This window comes from Scyliorhinus torazame, chromosome 10 (genome assembly GCF_047496885.1).
Source record: "Scyliorhinus torazame isolate Kashiwa2021f chromosome 10, sScyTor2.1, whole genome shotgun sequence".
In the NCBI taxonomy this organism is placed as follows: Eukaryota; Metazoa; Chordata; class Chondrichthyes; order Carcharhiniformes; family Scyliorhinidae; genus Scyliorhinus; species Scyliorhinus torazame.
In genome coordinates this window covers 124,870,349-124,888,984 of record NC_092716.1, presented here as the reverse complement: position 1 = coordinate 124,888,984, position 18,636 = coordinate 124,870,349, and the positions used below count along the sequence as shown (strand labels likewise).

General features: G+C 47.7%; 1 protein-coding gene across 1 annotated transcript in view; it reads left to right on the top strand.

Moving 5' to 3' along the window:
• Window positions 1–1,307: 1,307 nt before the first annotated feature.
• The window catches only part of LOC140430245 (uncharacterized), a 100,759-nt gene continuing 83,430 nt past the window's right edge, over window positions 1,308–18,636 (top strand). Inside the window, exons 1-2 of the mRNA XM_072517673.1 lie at window positions 1,308–1,665; window positions 7,427–8,491. Of these exons, the coding sequence (XP_072373774.1) occupies window positions 7,881–8,491 (611 nt within the window). The 5' untranslated portion in view covers window positions 1,308–1,665; window positions 7,427–7,880. The remainder of the gene's footprint in view (window positions 1,666–7,426; window positions 8,492–18,636) is intronic.

Here is an 18,636-nt window from a genome sequence, read left to right as displayed (position 1 = left end):
ACCAACCCATGCTGCCAGTTCCCCTACCTTGTTTCGTATACTCCTGCCATTGAAGTAGACACACTTCAAACCACCTACCTGAACACTGGCCCCCTCCTGCGACGTCAAATCTGTGCTCCTGACCTCTATACTCTCATTCTCCCTTACCCTAAAACTACAATCCAGGTTCCCATGCCCCTGCTGCATTAGTTTAAACCCCCCCAAAGAGCACTAACAAATCTCCCCCCCAGGATATTTGTGCCCCTCAGGTTCAGATGTAGACCATCCTGTCTGTAGAGGTCCCACCTTCCCCAGAAAGAGCCCCAGTTATCCAGAAATCTGAATCCCTCCCGCCTGCACCATCCCTGTAGCCACGTGTTTAAATGCTCTCTCTCCCTATTCCTCATCTCACTATCACGTGGCACGGGCAACAACCCAGAGATAACAACTCTGTTTGTTCTAGTTCTGAGCTTCCATCCTAGCTCCCTGAAAGCCTGCCTGACATCCTTGTCCCCTTTCCTACCTATGTCGTTAGTGCCAATGTGGACCACGACTTGGGGCTGCTCCCCCTCCCCCTAAGGACCCGGAAAACACGATCCGAGACATCACGTACCCTTGCACCTGGGAGGCAACATACCAAACGTGAGTCTCTCACGCTCCTACAAAATCGCCTATCTGTGCCCGACTATAGAGTCCCCAATTACTAATGCTCTGCTCCTCTCCCCCCTTCCCTTCTGAGCAACAGGGACAGACTCCGTGCCAGAGGCCCGTACCCCATGGCTTACCCCTGGTAAGTCCCCCCCCCCCCACAAGTATCCAAAGCGGTATACTTGTTTCTCAGGGGAACGACCGCAGGGGATCCCTGCACTGACTGCTTTTTCCCAGTCCCTCTTACAGTTACCCACCTATCTCCAATCTTTGGTGTAACTAATTCCCTGAAGCTGCTATCTATGACCCCTTCTGCCTCCCGAATGATCCGAAGTTCTTCCAACTCCAGCTCCAGTTCCCTAACTCGGTCTTGGAGGAGCTGGAGATGGCAGCACTTCCTGCAGGTAAAATCAGCAGGGACACTAACTGCATCCCTCACCTCAAACATCCTGCAGGAGGAACATTGCACTCCCTTCCCTGCCATTCCTCTAACTTTCTACCAAGATCTGGCTAACAACTAAATTAAATTTTTTATAAAAAATAATAATATAATAAAATATGGTACTTACCTCAGACCAATGGGTTTTATTATTAGGTTAGAGGAGGAGGGCGGGTGGGAGACACTACACGTGTAGTGTCTCGGGTTTCCTCTCCACCAGAATTTATTGGTGAGGGTCTTCCCAGACGTCCGCGGGTCGACTTCCTGTTCCCGCCTAAAACACTAATTTTTTTTTTTAAATTCTCAGCTCCTGCTGAAATTGACTAACCAGCCAGCTCCACTCCCGCCGAAATCGACTGGCCTGCCCCTGCAAAGACAAATGCTTTTAAAGGACAGACTTACCTCCCAGCAGCCACTTCCGCACTGCTCCCGCTGAAACTGACTCACCAGCTGATTCTCCCGCCGAAATCGACTCTTAATTCAACGCTCGCTACGAGATAGGTGCTCCTGGCTACCAATCCGTACCAACTTCGAATCCCGCAGACTCAGAACCCGAACGAAAGGCCATTTGTTCCCCTGACCTGGTGGGCCAGTCCAAAGTTAAGTATAGGCCTGTTAGTTGTAGAAGTAGCTTAGATGTAGATTTTGTGCATGAGTAGCGATTACGGTGTATAATAAATGTGCTTTGATTTAAATCTTACTAATCGGTGTATTGAGTTATTGATCATTACTCGGACTTGAACCTCGTGGCGGTATCATAAAGATACCTGGTGACTCGAGAGCAAAGGTAATAAAACAGAGCAATTGAACCAAGGAGAAAATCAGCAACAAGCCACAATTTTAGTTGGGAATGTGAGTTGGCAGATGGGGAGTGGGGTAAGTGGGCCACCCTTGATACATCTCCAGTTTTATGCTTGGTTGATTTTAACCTCCGGGCAGTAGATAAAGGTCTGGTGTCCTCTGGAGTACTCCCAGCTTGACTGTGGATCAGGCTGACTTCTGGGTGGAAAACCTTTCAGAGCAAAGCTACACATACTGAGGCAATAAAACTCCACAGCAGGTGGAAGAAAATGCAAGCTTTGAGGTTTCCTGAAAGAAATATCATCCTGCCCACCTGGCGACTCGAGAGCAAAGGTAATAAAAGAGCAATTGAACCAAGGCAAAATCAGCAACAGGACAAAGTCCTCAATGAAGAGATCCCCAAATCTCTCAATCCCTGCCCGCTGCCACCTCCCAAAGCCCCCATCCAGTCCTCGTGGAACAAACCGGTGATTATCACAGATCAGTGACCACACTGATGCCCCCTCCAATCTCATGTGCTGTCTCCATTGTCCCCAGCCTCAGGGCTGCCACCACCACCGGGCTTGTGGAGTACCTAGCCGGCGAGAACGGCATGGGCGCCTTTAGTAAAGCCTCCAAACTCATACCCTTACAAGATGTCGCCTCCACTCGCTCCCACACTGACCCCTCCCCCACTACCCACTTCCTAACCATCGATATGTTGGCGGCCCAGTAATAGTTAATAAAATTCGGAAGGGCCAAGACCCCCTGCCAGTGCCCCCGTTCCAAAAGTACCTTCTTTACCCTCAGGGTCTTACCAGCCCATACAAAACCAGAGACCGCCGTGTTCATTTTCCTGAAAAAAGCCTTCCGGACAAAAATTGGAAGACATTGAAAAAGAAACAGCAACCTCGGGAGGACTGCCATCTTCACAGTCTGTACCCTCCCCGCCAATGACAGGGGGAGCATGTCCCACCTACGGAAGTCTCCTTTCATTTGCTCGACCACCCTGCCCAGATTTAACCAATGGAGCTGACCCAAGTCCCTAGCCACCTGGAACCCCAGGTACCTAAAACTCTTCCCCACCACTTTAAACGGTAACTTCCTCAGTCTCCTGTCCTGCCCCCGTGTCTGGATCGCGAACACCTCGCTCTTACCATATTTAACTTGTAGCCTGAGAACCAACCAAATTCTTCCAATATCTCCATAATTCCAGGCATCCCTCCCAACGGGTCTTTCATGTAGAGGCTGGTTTAGCACAGTGGGCTAAATAGCTGGCTTGTAAAGCAGAACAAAGCCAGCAGCGCAGGTTCAATTCCTGTGAGGAATTGAACCTGCGAACAGGTGCCGGAATGTGGTGACTAGGGGCTTTTCACAGTAACTTCATTTGAAGCCTACTTGTGACAATAATTGATTTTCATTTCATGTAAAGGAGCAATTTGTCCGCTAGAGCGAGACCCTATGATCCACCCCCCTCTCACTATCCCCCGCCAGACATTCAATGACCTAAGAGCTCTATGGCCAGGGCAAACAGTAGTGGGGAAAGTGGACATCCCTGTCTTGTCCCCCTACACAAACTAAAGTATTCTGACCGGACCCGTTTGGTCCTTACATTCGCCACCGGTGCCTGTGATAGCAACCAGACCCAATCCACCAATCCTTGCCCGAACCCACAAGTACTTCCACTCCACCCAATCAAAGGCCTTTTCTGCATCCATGGCTATTACCACCTCTACCTCGCGACCCTCCGCTGGCACCATTATAACATTTAGGAGCAGTCAATTGCCGTCCCTTCACAAATCCCGTCTGGTCCTCCCCTAATACCCCCAGGACACAGTCCTCTATACATGTGGCCAATATCTTTGCCAGCAACTTCGCATCTACGTTCAAAAGAGAGATCGGTCTATATGATCCACAGCTCTCTGGATCCTGATCCCACTTTAAAATAAGGGAAATCGATGCCTGCGATAGCATTGGGGGGGAGCACTCCCAGCTCCTTGTACTCATTAAAAAACCTTTACCAGGAGCGGGGGCAGCAACCCGGAGAACCTTTTATAAAACTCAACATGGTATCCATCAGATCCCGGAGCCTTGCCCGATTGCATCGCCCCCAGTCTGTCTATCACCTCCCCAAGCCCAATTGGGCCTCCCAAGCCTTCCACCAGCTCATTATCTACTAGTCCTCCCAGCTAGCCTGGCAGCCCCCGCCCCTGGTGCCTAGCATCTATCCCCTACCCCCTGCTCTTACTGCAAACTCTCAAAACACTGGCAAGAAGCATGAACAAACAAACAATCCCTCCCAAGGTCAGAGCACAAAGGCCCACCTCTCCTCCCTTAACAAAGTATTATCTATTCAGCTAACCCCACACAGAAGCGAATGAAAAACGGAAAGGGAAAATATATATACGAAGCCTCAAACGTAATTCCGAACATCGCAAATTGAACGTTGAAAGTTTAAAGTTTTACAAAACATATGTTGGGTGAAAAATATTCACAAATATACAACGTGAGCAATGGAAGCAATTTATTGTTGCAGAGCTCTGGGAGAAAGGTCTTAGACTCCGCAGTCTTGCCAGGACACTTTCTCGCTGAGCTGTGGCTTAAAATGCACTTTCAAAGCAAAATTAGTTTGCATTCTCATTTACATACAGCCAATCAATTCTCTTAGATTCGCCGTTCATACCATTTTTAGTTATAAATCCTTATTATCTTAATATCTCAGGTCATGCCATACATGACAGAAACTTACATTTATCAAATCCATATGTTGCACACGTGATTATATAAGGTTATGGGTTGCCAGTCCTAAGGTCATGAGTTGCCAGTCCTGGATGTGGTCGCAGCTGTTTTAACAGCTTAGAATAACAGTTCCTGAAGAAAATGGGGAACCGGTCCTTACTTGACCCATTGCCTTTGGAAGATACATCTGTTAAGAGTCACTCTTAGTCCAAAGTTCACTGTCTCAGCAGAAAAGTTGATGGAGCAAAAAGCAATCATTAATTCATATAGCCAAGTATGTTACCAAAGCAAAAAATTTACACCAACACATAGCTCACAGCTCAGTTCCCCACAGTCAAAACTCAAGGTCTTCATTCTCCCATCAGCTTATTGTCTTTCATAAAGCACACCACGTCCTCCGGCGAGCCAAAGTACAATTTCTGACCCTCATAGGTCACCCATAGACGGGCCGGGTAAAGCAGTCCAAACTTTATTCCTTTTGCATACAGGGCCGACTTGACCTTGTTGAAACTCGCCCTCCTCTTTGCAAGTTCTGCTCCCAAGTCCTGGTACATCCGGATATCAGCATCTTCCCACATACACCACCTCGTCTACCTGGCCCATCTCATAATACGTTCCTTGTCTAGGAACTGATGCAGTTGTACCACGGGCCCGGTCCACCTCCAACGGCTTGTCGAACGAACCTTCCCCCAACAGCTTCTCCAGCATCTTCCCCACATACGCACCAGCATCCAATCCTTCTTTCCCTTCCGGCAGACCCACGATCCGGATCTTCTGCCTCTGAGAATGGTTCTCCAGGCCCTCCACCTTCTCCAACAATCGTTTCTGCTGGTCCTGCAGCATCCCGATTTCTGCTGCCATAGAGGTGGACTGCTCCTCATGCTCCCCCTCCTGCTCCTCCAACCTCTGGATCGCCTGTCCCTGGGTGGTCAGTCTCGCCTCCACGCGGTCAACCACCACCCTAATCGAGTCCACCACCCGGGCAGGTCCTCCGCACACTCCTTACGTTGTTGGGAGAACTTCTCATTCAAGAAGCTACCAACTGATCCGTCGACCACTGAGCTGGCGGGGCCAAACCATTGCCACACTCAAAATCTGGTCCTCACTCGCCACCAACTTCTGATTCCTCCTTTTACGATCTTTTCTGGGGCACAGCTCCATAAACTAGGAGTCCCCTCCTTCTGTTCTTGCTTCTACACCCTTACTTCACAAAATTCCTACAACAATCCGGTGTAAAGGCCACAAAAAGACCACCATGAGCTGCCAAATGTGCGACCTTTCACTCCATGGCCGCCACCGGAAGTCCCAAGAGCCTTCTAACTTTGCCTTCCTTTGACAAATCCCAACTGGTCCTCCCCTATCACCCTGGGACATAATCTTCTATCCTCGAGGCCAAGATCTTGGCCGGCAATTTGGCGCCTACATTTAGTAAGGAGGTTGGTTTATATGAGCCGCATTGTTCTGGGTCCTTCCCCCGCTTCAGAATCAATGAGATCAAAGCCTGTGACATTGTTGGGGAAAGAACACCCCACTCCCTGGCCTCATTTAATGCCCTCACCAACAACGAACACAGCACCCCAGAATACGTTTTATTGAATTCCACTGGGGTTCCGTCCGGCCCCGGGGCCTTGCCCGACTGCATGGCCTCCAATCCCTCTACTACTTCAACAAGCCCTATCGGGGCTCCCAGCCCCTCCATGAACCCTTCCTCCGCCTTCGGAAACTCCAAACCCTCCAAGAATTGCCTCATCCCCCCCTTCCCCCGCTGGGGCTCCAACTTGTATAGCCGACTGTAAAATTCCTTGAACACACTGTTCACCCCCACTTGGTCCAAGATCATGTTCTCCCCTTTATCCTTCACTCTTCCTATCTCCCTGGCTGCCTCCCATTTCCTGAGCTGATGTGCTAACATCCTATTGGTCTTATCCCTATACTCATACACCGCCCCTCTCGCCTTCCTCAACTGCCCCACCTTCCATGTGGATATCAGACCAAACACCATCTGCAGCTTCTGCTGCTCCTTCAACATCCCTGCCTCCGGGGCCTCCGAGTACCTCCTGTCCACCTGGAGAATCTCCCTAACCAGCCTATCCATCTCTGCCCGCTCCACCTTCTCTATGAGCCCATACCGAAATTAGATCCCCCCTAACTACTGTTTCAGTGCCTCCCACACCTCCCCTGTGTCATTTAGCTCCACATAATTCTGGATGGCCTCCCTCACCCGCATATACACTACCCTCACCGGCTAACAGTCCGACATCCAATCTCCATTGCGGGCGCTGGCTCCCCTCCTTACTCACCCGTAAATCCACCCAGTGTGGGACATAACAATCGCCAAATACTCGCCATCCACCACCCCCGCCAGGAACGCCCTGTTCAAAACAGAAAAATCAATCTGGGAGCACACTTTGTGAACATGGGAGAAAAAAAGAAAACTCCTTCGATATCGGTCGTCCGAACCTCCACGGATCTACCCATCCCATCTGTTCCATAAACCCCTTCAGCTCTTTTGCCGCGGCTGGCATCCTTCCTGTCCTTGAACTCAACCGATACAGCCTCGGATCTATAACCGTATTAAAGTCCCCCCTCCCATGATCAGCTGATGCGAGTCCAGGTCCGGGATTTTTGGGTCCTGGATTCTTCGGCACAGTTATGATGGCTGATGCTTTCCAAGTATCTGGGACACCACTAACACAATAAAAATTGAAATGAGTGTGAAAATACCCCTTTAAACTGAAGAACCCATTCTTTCAGTATTTTACCTGATACTCCATCAGGAGCAGCTTTATCTGGTTTATTACGGGGAGGACATGATGCGTGTTCTCTTTTCCTGTTTTACAGAAGGATTGCACCGTACTCCACAGAGTATACAGAGAGGTACATCCTGACCATCACCCGAGGAACAACTGCGCGACTGTGGGAAGACATCCAGTCCCTTCACAGCATTGCTGAACACAGAGACGGTTGGACAGTGAAACCATCATCTGGAAATTGGTTGGGTCAGGGGAGTTTTGACATCTCATCAGATCTGAAACTGGTCAGTGGTGTGGAACATTCCATCAGAATCAACTTTCTGAAGGTTCGGCTGTGGGTGATCGGTGAAGGTGAGACTGGGAAGAAGTGTGAGTGGGCTCCAAGTGTGGTGAGAGCTTCAATCATTCATCGAGCCTCATGAACCACTGACTCATTCCTACAGGTGAGAGGCTGTTCAAGTGTGAGGTGGGCTCCACAGGCTGTTCAGATATCCTGACACAAAAGGTGCAAAAGGTACAGCTGTTAACACAAAGACAGCCACATGGAAGCGAAACCGTTCAAGTGTGAGGTGTGCAACACATCATTCTTGCGTTCATCGCACTTTCGCAGACATCAACGCATTCACACAGGGGAAAAACCGTTCACGTGTGAGGTGTGTGACAAATCATTCTCCGAATCATCACACCTCCGCGCACACCAACGCATTCACACAGGAGAGAAACCATTTCCGTGCAAAGTGTGTGACAGATCTTTTGCGCAGTTAACAAGCCTCCTGATCCATCAGACAATCCACACTGGGGAGAAACCCTTTAAGTGTGAGGTTTGTGATAAAGCTTTTGTAACATCTACAAGGCTCCTGGTACACCAGAGCATTCACACTGGGGAGAAGCCATTCAGGTGTGATACTTGTGAGATGGCTTTCACCCAGGCATCCAATCTCCAGATGCACCAGAGGATTCACACAGGCGAGAAACCATTCATGTGTGAAGTGTGTAACAAATCATTCTCACAGTCATCGACTCTCCGCACACACCAACGCCTTCACACTGGGGAGAAACCGTTCAAGTGTGAGGTATGCAATAAGGGCTTTGCACAATTACCAGGCCTGGTGAGTCACCGACGAATTCATAGGGAAGAAGAAAACATTCACTTGTAGTTGTGTAATACGGACTTTGAACAATTATGGAGCAAGTTTGATCACCATCATAGTCACACAATGGGGAAGAGAAGTGAGGTGTGTGACTATCTCTTCACTTAGTCAGCAACACTCCTGCAACACTGACACATCCACATTGAGGAAAAGATGTTTCAGTGTGAGGTGTTCAACAAAGACTTCACAAGGTCAACATCCTGGTACACCAGAAGAATCACACAGTGGAGAAACCATTCAAGTGTGTCTGAGATTTTGTGACATTCATGAAACATTGACAAATTCACACTGAGAAATCGTTCACACACAAAGTGAGTGACAAACTGATCAAACCACCTGGTCCATCAGGGAAGTGACCCATCAAGTATGAAGTTTGCGATAAGGCTTTCACCCACTCCTCTGATCTGAAGAACCAGCAGATCCCTATATACAAACCATTCAGGTGTGGGTGTGTGACGGGCAGTGCTGGTGTATGTCCTGCTCCATCAACACACACACACAGGGCAGAAGCCCTATCTGTGTGTGTTCTGTAATAATACTTTAACAATTGCTGAACCTAATGGAGCATCAGTGAGCTTGCAGTGTGACATATGTCAGGATTGTTTCACCTACTCCTCGCTCTTGCCAAACATCTCCACAGAGATTTAATATGAATGATTTGGACAAGGGATGATGCAAAAATAGGTGTGAAAACAAGTGGTGAAGATGACACAGCAAGTCTACAGAGGGATATATGAGTGGGCAAAAATTTGCCAGGTGGGATAAAAATGTGAGAAAATGTAAAGTTGTGGACTTTGATAGGAAGAACAAAGTAGCTGAATATTATTTAAATTAAGAAAGACTGCAGAAAGCTGTAACACAAAGGTATTTGGGGGTCCTCATGCATAAATCACAAAAAGCTAGCATGCAAGTTCAGCAGGTAATTGGGAAAGCGAATGGAATATTGGTCTTTATTTCAAAGGGAATGGAGTATAAAAAAAGGTAAGTCCTGCTAAAACTATACAAGATACACCTGGAATACTGTGAATAGTTTTGGTCCCCTTATCTAAAGAAAGATAGAATGGCATTGAAGGCAGTCCAGAGAAGGTTCACTGAGCTGATCCCCGGTATTGGGAGATTTTCTTATGAGGAGAGATTGAGTAGGTTGGGCCTGTACTCATTGGAGTTCAGAAGAATTAGAGGTGACCTTATTGAGGACATATACTGGGCAGCATGATAGCACAGTTACTTCACAGCTCCAGGGTCCCAGGTCTGTGCGGAGTCTGCATGTTCTCCCCGTGTCTGTGTGGGGTTCCTCCGGGTGCTCCAGTTTCCTCCAACAGTCCAAAGATGTGCGGTTAGGTCGATTGGCTATGCTAAATTGCCCTTAGTGTCCAAAAAAGGTTAGGTGGGGTTACGGGGATAGGGTGGAGGTGTGGGGATAGGGTGGAGGCGTGGGCTTGGCTAGGGATGCTCTTTCCAAGGGCCATTGCAGACTCGGTGGGCCGACTGGCGTCCTTCTGCACTGTAAATTCTATGATATAGGAGTCTGAAGGGGCTGGGCTGGGCTGGTCCGGGTAGGTGTTGAGAGGTTGTTTCTTCTTCTGGGAAAGTCTAGGACCAAGGGCATAATTTCAGAATGAAGGATCGCTGTCTTCTCTCAGAGGGTAGTAAATCTGTGGAAGTGGTTCTTAAGTATGTTCAAGGCTAAGATAGATATTTTTAATTATTCAGAGAATTAATGGTTATGGGGATATGATAGGAAGGTGCAGTTGAGGATTATCAGGTCAATCATGATCTCAGTGAATGCATGTGCAGACTCAATGGGCTGAATGGCCTACTTCCGCTGTTATGTTGTTATGACGCCCTGCGTTAATGCACAGTCAATTCCAGACCCACTTGACCTGGAATTGCAACACAATTGACTTTTAACAAATGAATTCTCAGAAAATGCCCAAAGTCTTTGGGCTCTGGCAGCCCAATAACCACAATCACCGGGTTTATAAATTTAACACAACTAATATTTATTTATAACAAGAACTATAATTAAATATGCAGCAAATACAACTGGTTGACTATTATATAGTTCCTAGCCCTTTAATCCGCCCCACCCTCGACACACACAAGACAGACAAACACAGAGGGGATTTCCGGAGAAGGAGCGAGACAGCAGTTCACAGCTCCTCGTTGCAGTCAGGACCCGACTGTTCCTTCCTGGGTGCTTAAAAATCATCCCACCCTGTTAAGACCCAATCATCGCATGTCAGAATATGGGTCTGGATTCTGCAATTTGGCGACTAAGTGCCGACGCCGGCATGGGAACTGTGATGTTTTACGACGCCAAATTTGGCGGCGGACCCTCACCAATCCTGGGAATGGTGAGGGGTTAGCAGCAGCACCGGGTAAAACTCCCGGCTCCACAACAAAAACAGCTGGGTCGGGACCGTGCATGTGCACTCGACGAATTGCAGCGGTCGTGCCGTATAACATGGCAGCGTCCGTGCACGGACCCGACATGCCACATGCCCCCCAGCCACCCCGCACCAGCCCTCGCGGTAGACGTGCCAGCCACCAGCATGGCTCCCGGCCGTCAGTAGCGCCACTGGACACAGTCCACAGCCACCAAGCCGGTTCCCAACCACTGAGACAACATGTCAACCGCGTGGTTTGGAACTCGACCCATTGGATGGAGCATCGGGGGAGGGACTTCCGATGATGCACCAATACCGTTCCAATGGCGCGCAACACGATTTCTGAGGCTGCGGAGAGTAAGAAACTGGCGTCAACCCAGCGCCACCCCCGATTTAAGCATCGGAAGGGATTCTCCTCCCGAACATGATATCGGCTTCGGGTAACGGCCCAATTCTTTGGCCACCAGCCAACCAATCTGGTGTCAGAAAGTCGGAGTTTTTCTATTCAAAAGCTAAACCTCCATAGCTCAGTGTACCAAATTGCACCTTTTGGGTTCCTCACTTCCTCTGCTCGACTTAAATATGTCCATTTAATATGTAAAAGTAAAATAAATGGTAAATAAAGGAATCAACAAGAAGGGCCTTTACAATGTCTTGTAATGTCTTACAATGTCTTACAGCACGGTAGCCTTGTGGATAGCACAATTGCTTCACAGCTCCAGGGTCACAGGTTCGATTCCGGCTTGGGTCGCTGTCTGTGCGGAGTCTGCACATCCTCCCCGTGTGTGCGTGGGTTTCCTCCGGGTGCTCCGGTTTCCTCCCACAGTCCAAAGATGTGCAGGTTCGGTGGATTGGCCATGCTAAATTGCCCTTGATGTCCTAAAATTGCCCTTAGCATTGGGTGGGGTTACTGGGTTATGGGGATAGGGTGGCGGTGTTGACCTTGGGTAGGGTGCTCTTTCCATGAGCCGGTGCAGACTCGATGGGCCGAATGGCCTCCTTCTGCACTGTAAATTCTATGATTATGGATTTGGAATCGGCTCACCTACGTCCCATACACTGAGAGTTGGCTGTGCTGTTTACCATCCAGTGTTTACTTAGGGGAGCTGTCCTTCCAAAGCACTGTCTGCCTCAGTAGTGACCGTCTCCAACCTCTCCCACCACCAATCCAATCATTTCAAATAGGGCAAATTAATCTTTGATAAGATCACTAAACATCATCAACATGTCTATAAGCTGCTACTTATGCTCAGATGTCACTGCGTCTCTGAAAGGGTTTCTTCAGCAACAAGAAGTCGGTGACTCTGGAGAATGTGTGTCAGGATTTTCCCTGCTATAGACAAGTCAATAATCCATCCCGGAGGCATCAATCCTTCTATCCTCATCCTCATTGTTGGTTGTTTTATCAAAATTCTGTACAGATTTATAACTGGGAATAAATTCACTTTTTCAATTTAACCCAAACTACCTGACTTATCAGCATGGTGTGTTCCGATTCATTGAAACACTCAGGAGCCTACAGTAAGAGTCCATTACATATATTGTCAATGTCACTGTGGCTGGTGTACTTTCTCTATGAATGGGCTTAGAATTTCCAGTTCACAGGAAGCATAACATTTCCCGACGAAAGAAAGTCTTGAATTTATACATTGACTTTCAGGAACAGAGGTCATCAGCTAACAGATACTCCATGATTAATCAACAGGTTTCACATTTTTAGTCAAAAACAAAATTTATTGCTCACAAAAGAAACAAACAAGCCTTACGAACTTAACGCTGTAATTTGTCATTACTTATGCTATGAATGCTTATGCTTTTTACTCCCGCCCCACTTCCCCCCCCAACAATTTCTTTATACACCACAAGAATCTTGGAAGTTTCATTCACCTCTTTTGGGGTCGAATGAAAGGTATGCCCCTTGATTTTTACAGCTATTCTCCTTCCATTAGCCTTTTGACTGTGTGACTCCCCAACTTTGCTTCAAAACATCACAATTTTGATGCCTCAGATTGTGTTGATGGCAGTAACCCGACTCTTTTCACACAGCTTCGGCCCCGCCGCGGCCCATACACACCCCATTCGGAGCTCTTATTTCGAAACTATGTAACTCTTTTACTGTTTCTTAGTATGTGGTTTAAAGAGTGCTCTTTGCCACAAGTTTTGTTTGCTTTCCGGCGACCCTTACGTCACTACCTCACATGCTATTTACATGTTCAACCACTTGGGTGAAACGATTTCCTGCTGGATGGAGAAATTGTCCGCCCACTCAGCGCATTGACCACACAGGCTGCAAGACTGCTCGCACTGTGACAGTATTTTCTTTTTCGGATGTCTTGTCCCCCAAAATATTTGGTTTAAAAAAAAAATGAGGGAGTCACATATGGTGACAATTCTAATGGGCAATTGATGATAAAAGGAGAGACAGACAGACATACGAGATCTTAAACAAGGCAATAACATGCTTGTGTCCACAGAAAATCCAAAACACCAGAAGACAGAGGAAGACCAAGAGAAAAATGAAGGCGGACATAATGACCTACATTTGGATCATCGTGGGATCACTACAGTTGCGCGCGGAAGCGACCCCCTAACCCCTACCACAGGCCGTGAATGTATCCCATCACTGTCATACACTACACCCAGAAACAGCCACTGACACACCAACCTGGTGCGACAACCTCATAAAATGGTATTCCCTTTCATACATCGTAGAAGCCCTATTAGTGATAGCAATACTCTGCAGTGTCATCCAGACAGTGAGACGAAGGAAAGCCTCCCCGCACTCCGGTATACACACTTAGACCCCCTATTTTTGGGCTCCAGCAAACCTCTCTCTAAATAAATAAAGTGCATCGATTATTTTTTTGATTTGTTCGAAGAAAGAAAGGATTTGAATTTTCTGTACTTGCCCGCCGAGATACAGAGAAATGTAACACTGCTACTCTATAGTTTATACTTTGTAAATTCTTTTGATTGGCTAAACAGCCTGAAGATAGTTTAGAGAAAGATAGTTAGAGGTTCCCGTGTTTAAAAGAAGAAATGTAATGCATGCTTGAGTGTTACAGTGCCCCTTAGGATTTTAGAAAGATATGATGTAAATAAAAACAATTAGGTAAAGGTTTGAATCCATAGGACAGAGTAGGATAGAACCTGTCCTTGATTGCGGGTGCTCGACTTAGGCAGAGAACAAAGAAGATTCAGTAATGTGATCCTTCACGCTTCGCGTTGAGGATCATAAGGAGGTTGTGTAGCCACCTGGGATGGCCACTTTCAGCATATAAAATGGACTCTCACAGAGCATACAGGGAAAAACGGACAATGCAAAGTAACAGGCAGGCACAGAGCCTGAATGTGTATTTAGAAAACAGACTGCAGACAGAACCAAAATCTTGGCCGATTTGCACACTGATGGCCCATCTCCGATGAACCAAAGACCAATGCTCAGGTAGCCGATACCGTCCCACACATTCCGGCGCCAATACCTCAGCAAGAAGAAACAAACAAAGCAAGGCCAACGGCCACTTAGGATACGCCCAGCCATCAAGGCACCCGCCCCTTTATTGGCTCAGATCGATGGCAGTGATCGCAAAGCTGCCCAATTAATTGGGACCAAGTTTAAGGCCCGCCTAAAAGCGCGCAAAGCCCCCCCAAGTATAAGAAGGAACCCCCGCCATATGTTCAGCCTCTTGGAATTGGTTCTCAACCGGAGAGACACTTCCACCTGCAAGCAAGTTCAAGTTCAACGCTCGCTACAGACGGACGACCTTAGCTGTACTCCTGCCACCTCTTCGAACCCAACAGCCTCAGATCCGAACAACGGCCATTGTTCCTCTGACCTAAGTGGGCACCCAAAGTTAAGTATAGGTGTTAGTGATAGACATAGTTTAGTGTTATTGTGCATGAGTGAATCATACTGTGTTTAAATAAAGTATCGCTGACTTTGAACTAACTAACTGGTGTATTGGCTCTTTGATCTGTATTCGGTTGAACCTTGTGGCGGTATCAAGAGATACCTGGCGACTCTGAAAGCATATTCATAATTAAGATTAAGAAACGCGACCTTATTAACTGCCATATTTATAGCCACAAAAGAGAGCAACAGGTGTGGTTGGGAAGGTGAATAAACCAGCTGCAACAGCTTCTGAAGAATTGTTTAAGGTTGCGTCGGTCATGGTACCACCCTTGGACAAAATCCTCAGCACTTCCGAGTGCCGTATCTCTCTATACCCATCCTATCCACGTATTTGTCGAGATGCCTTCTAAACATCGTCAATGTATCTGATTCCACAACCTCCCCTGGCAACGGGTTCCAGGCACTCACCATCCTGTGTAAAAACCTGCCTCGCACATCTCTAAACTTTGCCCCACGGATCTTAAACCTATGCCCCCTAATGACTGACCCCTCCACCCTGGGAAAGCATGCCTGCCCATCCACTCTATCCATGCCCGTCATAATCTTGTAGTTCTCTATCAGGTCGCCCCTCAACCTCTGTTGTTCAAATGAAAACAGTCAGAGTCTATTCAGCCTCTCCACATCACTAACACCCTCCAGACCAGGCATCATCCTGGTAAACCTCTTCTGCATCTCTCCGAAGCCTCTACATCCCTCTGGTCATGTGGCAACCAGAATTGTGCGCAATATTCCCAGTGCAGCCGTACGATGGTTCTATACAACTGTGGCATGACTTGGGAATTTTTATACTCGATGCCCCGTCCATTGAAGGCAAGCATTCCATATGCTTTCTTCACTACCTTGTCCACTTGTGTTGCCACTTTCAAAGATCTGTGGACCATACGCACAGATCTCTCGACTTTCTATATTCTTAAGAGTTTTGCCATTTACTGTATATTTCCCCTCTATGTTAGACCTACCAAAATGCATTACCTCAAATTTATAAGACCATAAGACATAGGAGCAGAATGAGGCTACTCAGCCCATCGTGTCTGCTCCGCCATTCAATCGTGGCTGATATTTTCTCATCCCCATTCTCCTGCCTTCTCCCCATAATCCCTGATCCCCTTATTATTCAAGAACCTATCTATCTCGGTCTTTAAGACACTCAGTCATTTGGCCTCCACAACATTCTACCGCAAAGAGTTCGACAGATTCACCACGCTCTGGCTGAAGAAATTCCTCCTCATCTGTTTTAAAGGATCGTCCCTTTAGTCTGAGATGGTGTCTTCTGGTTCTAGTTTTTCTTACAAGTGGAAACATCCTCTCCACGTCTACTTTATCCAGGCCTCGCAGTATCCTGTAAGTTTCAATAAGATCGTCCCTCATCCTTCCAAACTCCAATGAATACAGATAGTGTCCTCAACTGTTCCTCATACGATAAGTTCTTCATTCCAGGGATCATTCTTGTGAACCTCCTCTGAACCCTTTCCAAGGCCAGCATATCCTTCCTTAGATACGGGGCCCAAAACTGCTCACAATACTCCAAATGGGGTCTGACCAGAGCCTTGTACAGCCTCAGAAGTACATCCCTGGTCTTGTATTCTTGTCCTCTTGACATGAATGATAATATTGCATTTGCCTTCTTAACTGCCGACTGAACCTGCACGTTAACTTTAAGAGAATTGTGAACAAGGACTCCCAAGTCCCTTTGTGTTTCTGATTTACTAAGCATTTCCCCATTTAGAAAATAGCCTCTGCCTAAATTCCTGCTTCCAAAGTGCATAGCCTCACACTTTTTCACATCGTATTTCATTTGCCACTTCACTGCCCACTCTCCTAGCCTGTCCAAATCCTTCTGCAGCCCCCTTGCTTCCTCAATTCTACCTCTCCCTTTACTGACCTTTGTATCATCTGCAAACTTAGCAGCAGTGCCTTCAGTTCCTTCTTCCAGATCATTAATGTATAGTGTGAAAAGTTGTGGTCCCAGCACAGACCCCTGGGACACACCACGAGTCACCGGCTGCCATCCTGAAAAAGGCCCTTTTATCCCCACTCTCTGCCTTCTGCCAGTCAGCAAATCCTCTATCCATGCCAGGATCTTACCCTGAACACCATGGGCTCTTAACGTATTTAATAGTCTTCATAGAATTTACATTGAGTCTGCACCGGCTCTTGGAAAGAGCACCCGACCCAAGCCCACACATCCACCCTATCCCCATCACCCAGTAACCCTACCCAACACTAAGGGCAATTTTGGATACTAAGGGCAGTTTAGCATGGTCAATCCACCTAACCTGCACATCTTTGGACTGTGGGAGGAAACTGGAGCACCCGGAGGAAACACACGCGCACATGGGGTGAACGTGCAGACTCCGCATAGACAGTGACCCAAGCCGGGAATCGAACCTGGGACCCTGGAGCTGTGGAATTCATTACCACAGGAAGTAGTTGATGCTAAAATCTTGAATATATTCAAGAGGCGGCTAGATGTAGCACTTGGGGAGAATGGGATCAAAGGCTATGGGGAAAAAGCAGCATTAGGCTATTGAGTTTTCACTGAGTGCTGAATTTGGTGCATTTGAGTGCGATAGTGAGAGTTTGGTGACCGAGGGAGTATAAGGCTTCATTTTTATCTAAAGTTTAGTCTTTCTTTTATTTAGTTAATTAACTTAAAAGTTGCTGTTTGGTTTAGAAGAAGGTGAATTTTCAATCAGCTTTAAACAGGCTTCTACTTGTAGGCACTTGCAGCTGGAGCTTGTTAATTAGTTAATTGGATTAGGCCAGTTTTTCAGAGGCTAGATTCACAGTATAAAAGTGATCCCCTACAGTGCAGACTTTGTTTGCACTGAGTGCTGAATTTGGTGCATTTGAGTGCGATAGTGAGAGTTTGGTGACCGAGGGAGTGCTGAATTTGGTGCATTTGAGTGCGATAGTGAGAGTTTGGTGACCGAGGGAGTGCTGAATTTGGTGCATTTGAGTGCGATAGTGAGAGTTTGGTGACCGAGGGAGTGCTGAATTTGGTGCATTTGAGTGCGATAGTGAGAGTTTGGTGACCGAGGGAGTGCTGAATTTGGTGCATTTGAGTGCGATAGTGAGAGTTTGGTGACCGAGGGAGTGCTGAATTTGGTGCATTTGAGTGCGATAGTGAGAGTTTGGTGACCGAGGGAGTTAGGTGAGGAGGGAGTAAGGTGCTCCTTTCATTTTGTTTCCGACATTTCCGCAAAGAGTGAGAAGAGAGCCAGGAGTTTACAGAAAGTGTAGCTGACTGGGAGCAGAGTCGGAGGGCGGAGATCTAGTTAGTCCACACAGCAGCTATATTCTGTAAGGTAAGAGGGGATGGAGGCTAGGCCAGTTACATGCTCCTCCTGTAGGATGTGGGTGGTGAGGGATACCACCGGTGTCCCCGCTGACTATACCTGCAGGAAGTGCACCCAACTTCAGCTCCTCAAAGACCGTGTTAGGGAACTGGAGCTGATGCTGGATGAACTTCGGATCAACCGGGAGGCAGAGGGGGTGATTGAGAAGAGTTACAGGGAGGTAACCACACCCAAGGCACAGGACAAGAATAGCTGGGTTACAGTCAGGGGGAAAAAACAAACAGGCAGACAGTGCAGGGATCCCTCGTGGCCGTTCCCCTTCAAAACAAGTATACCGTTTTGGATGCTGTTGGGGGGGATGACCTACCGGGGGAAGGCCCTAGCGGCTAGGTCTCTGGCACTGAGTCTGGCTCTGGGGCTCAGAAGGGAAGGGGGGAGAATAGAAAAGCAATAGTTGTAGGAGATTCAATGGTTAGGGGAATAGATAGGAGATTCTGTGGTCGCGAGCAAGACTCCCGGAAGGTATGTTGCCTCCCGGGTGCCAG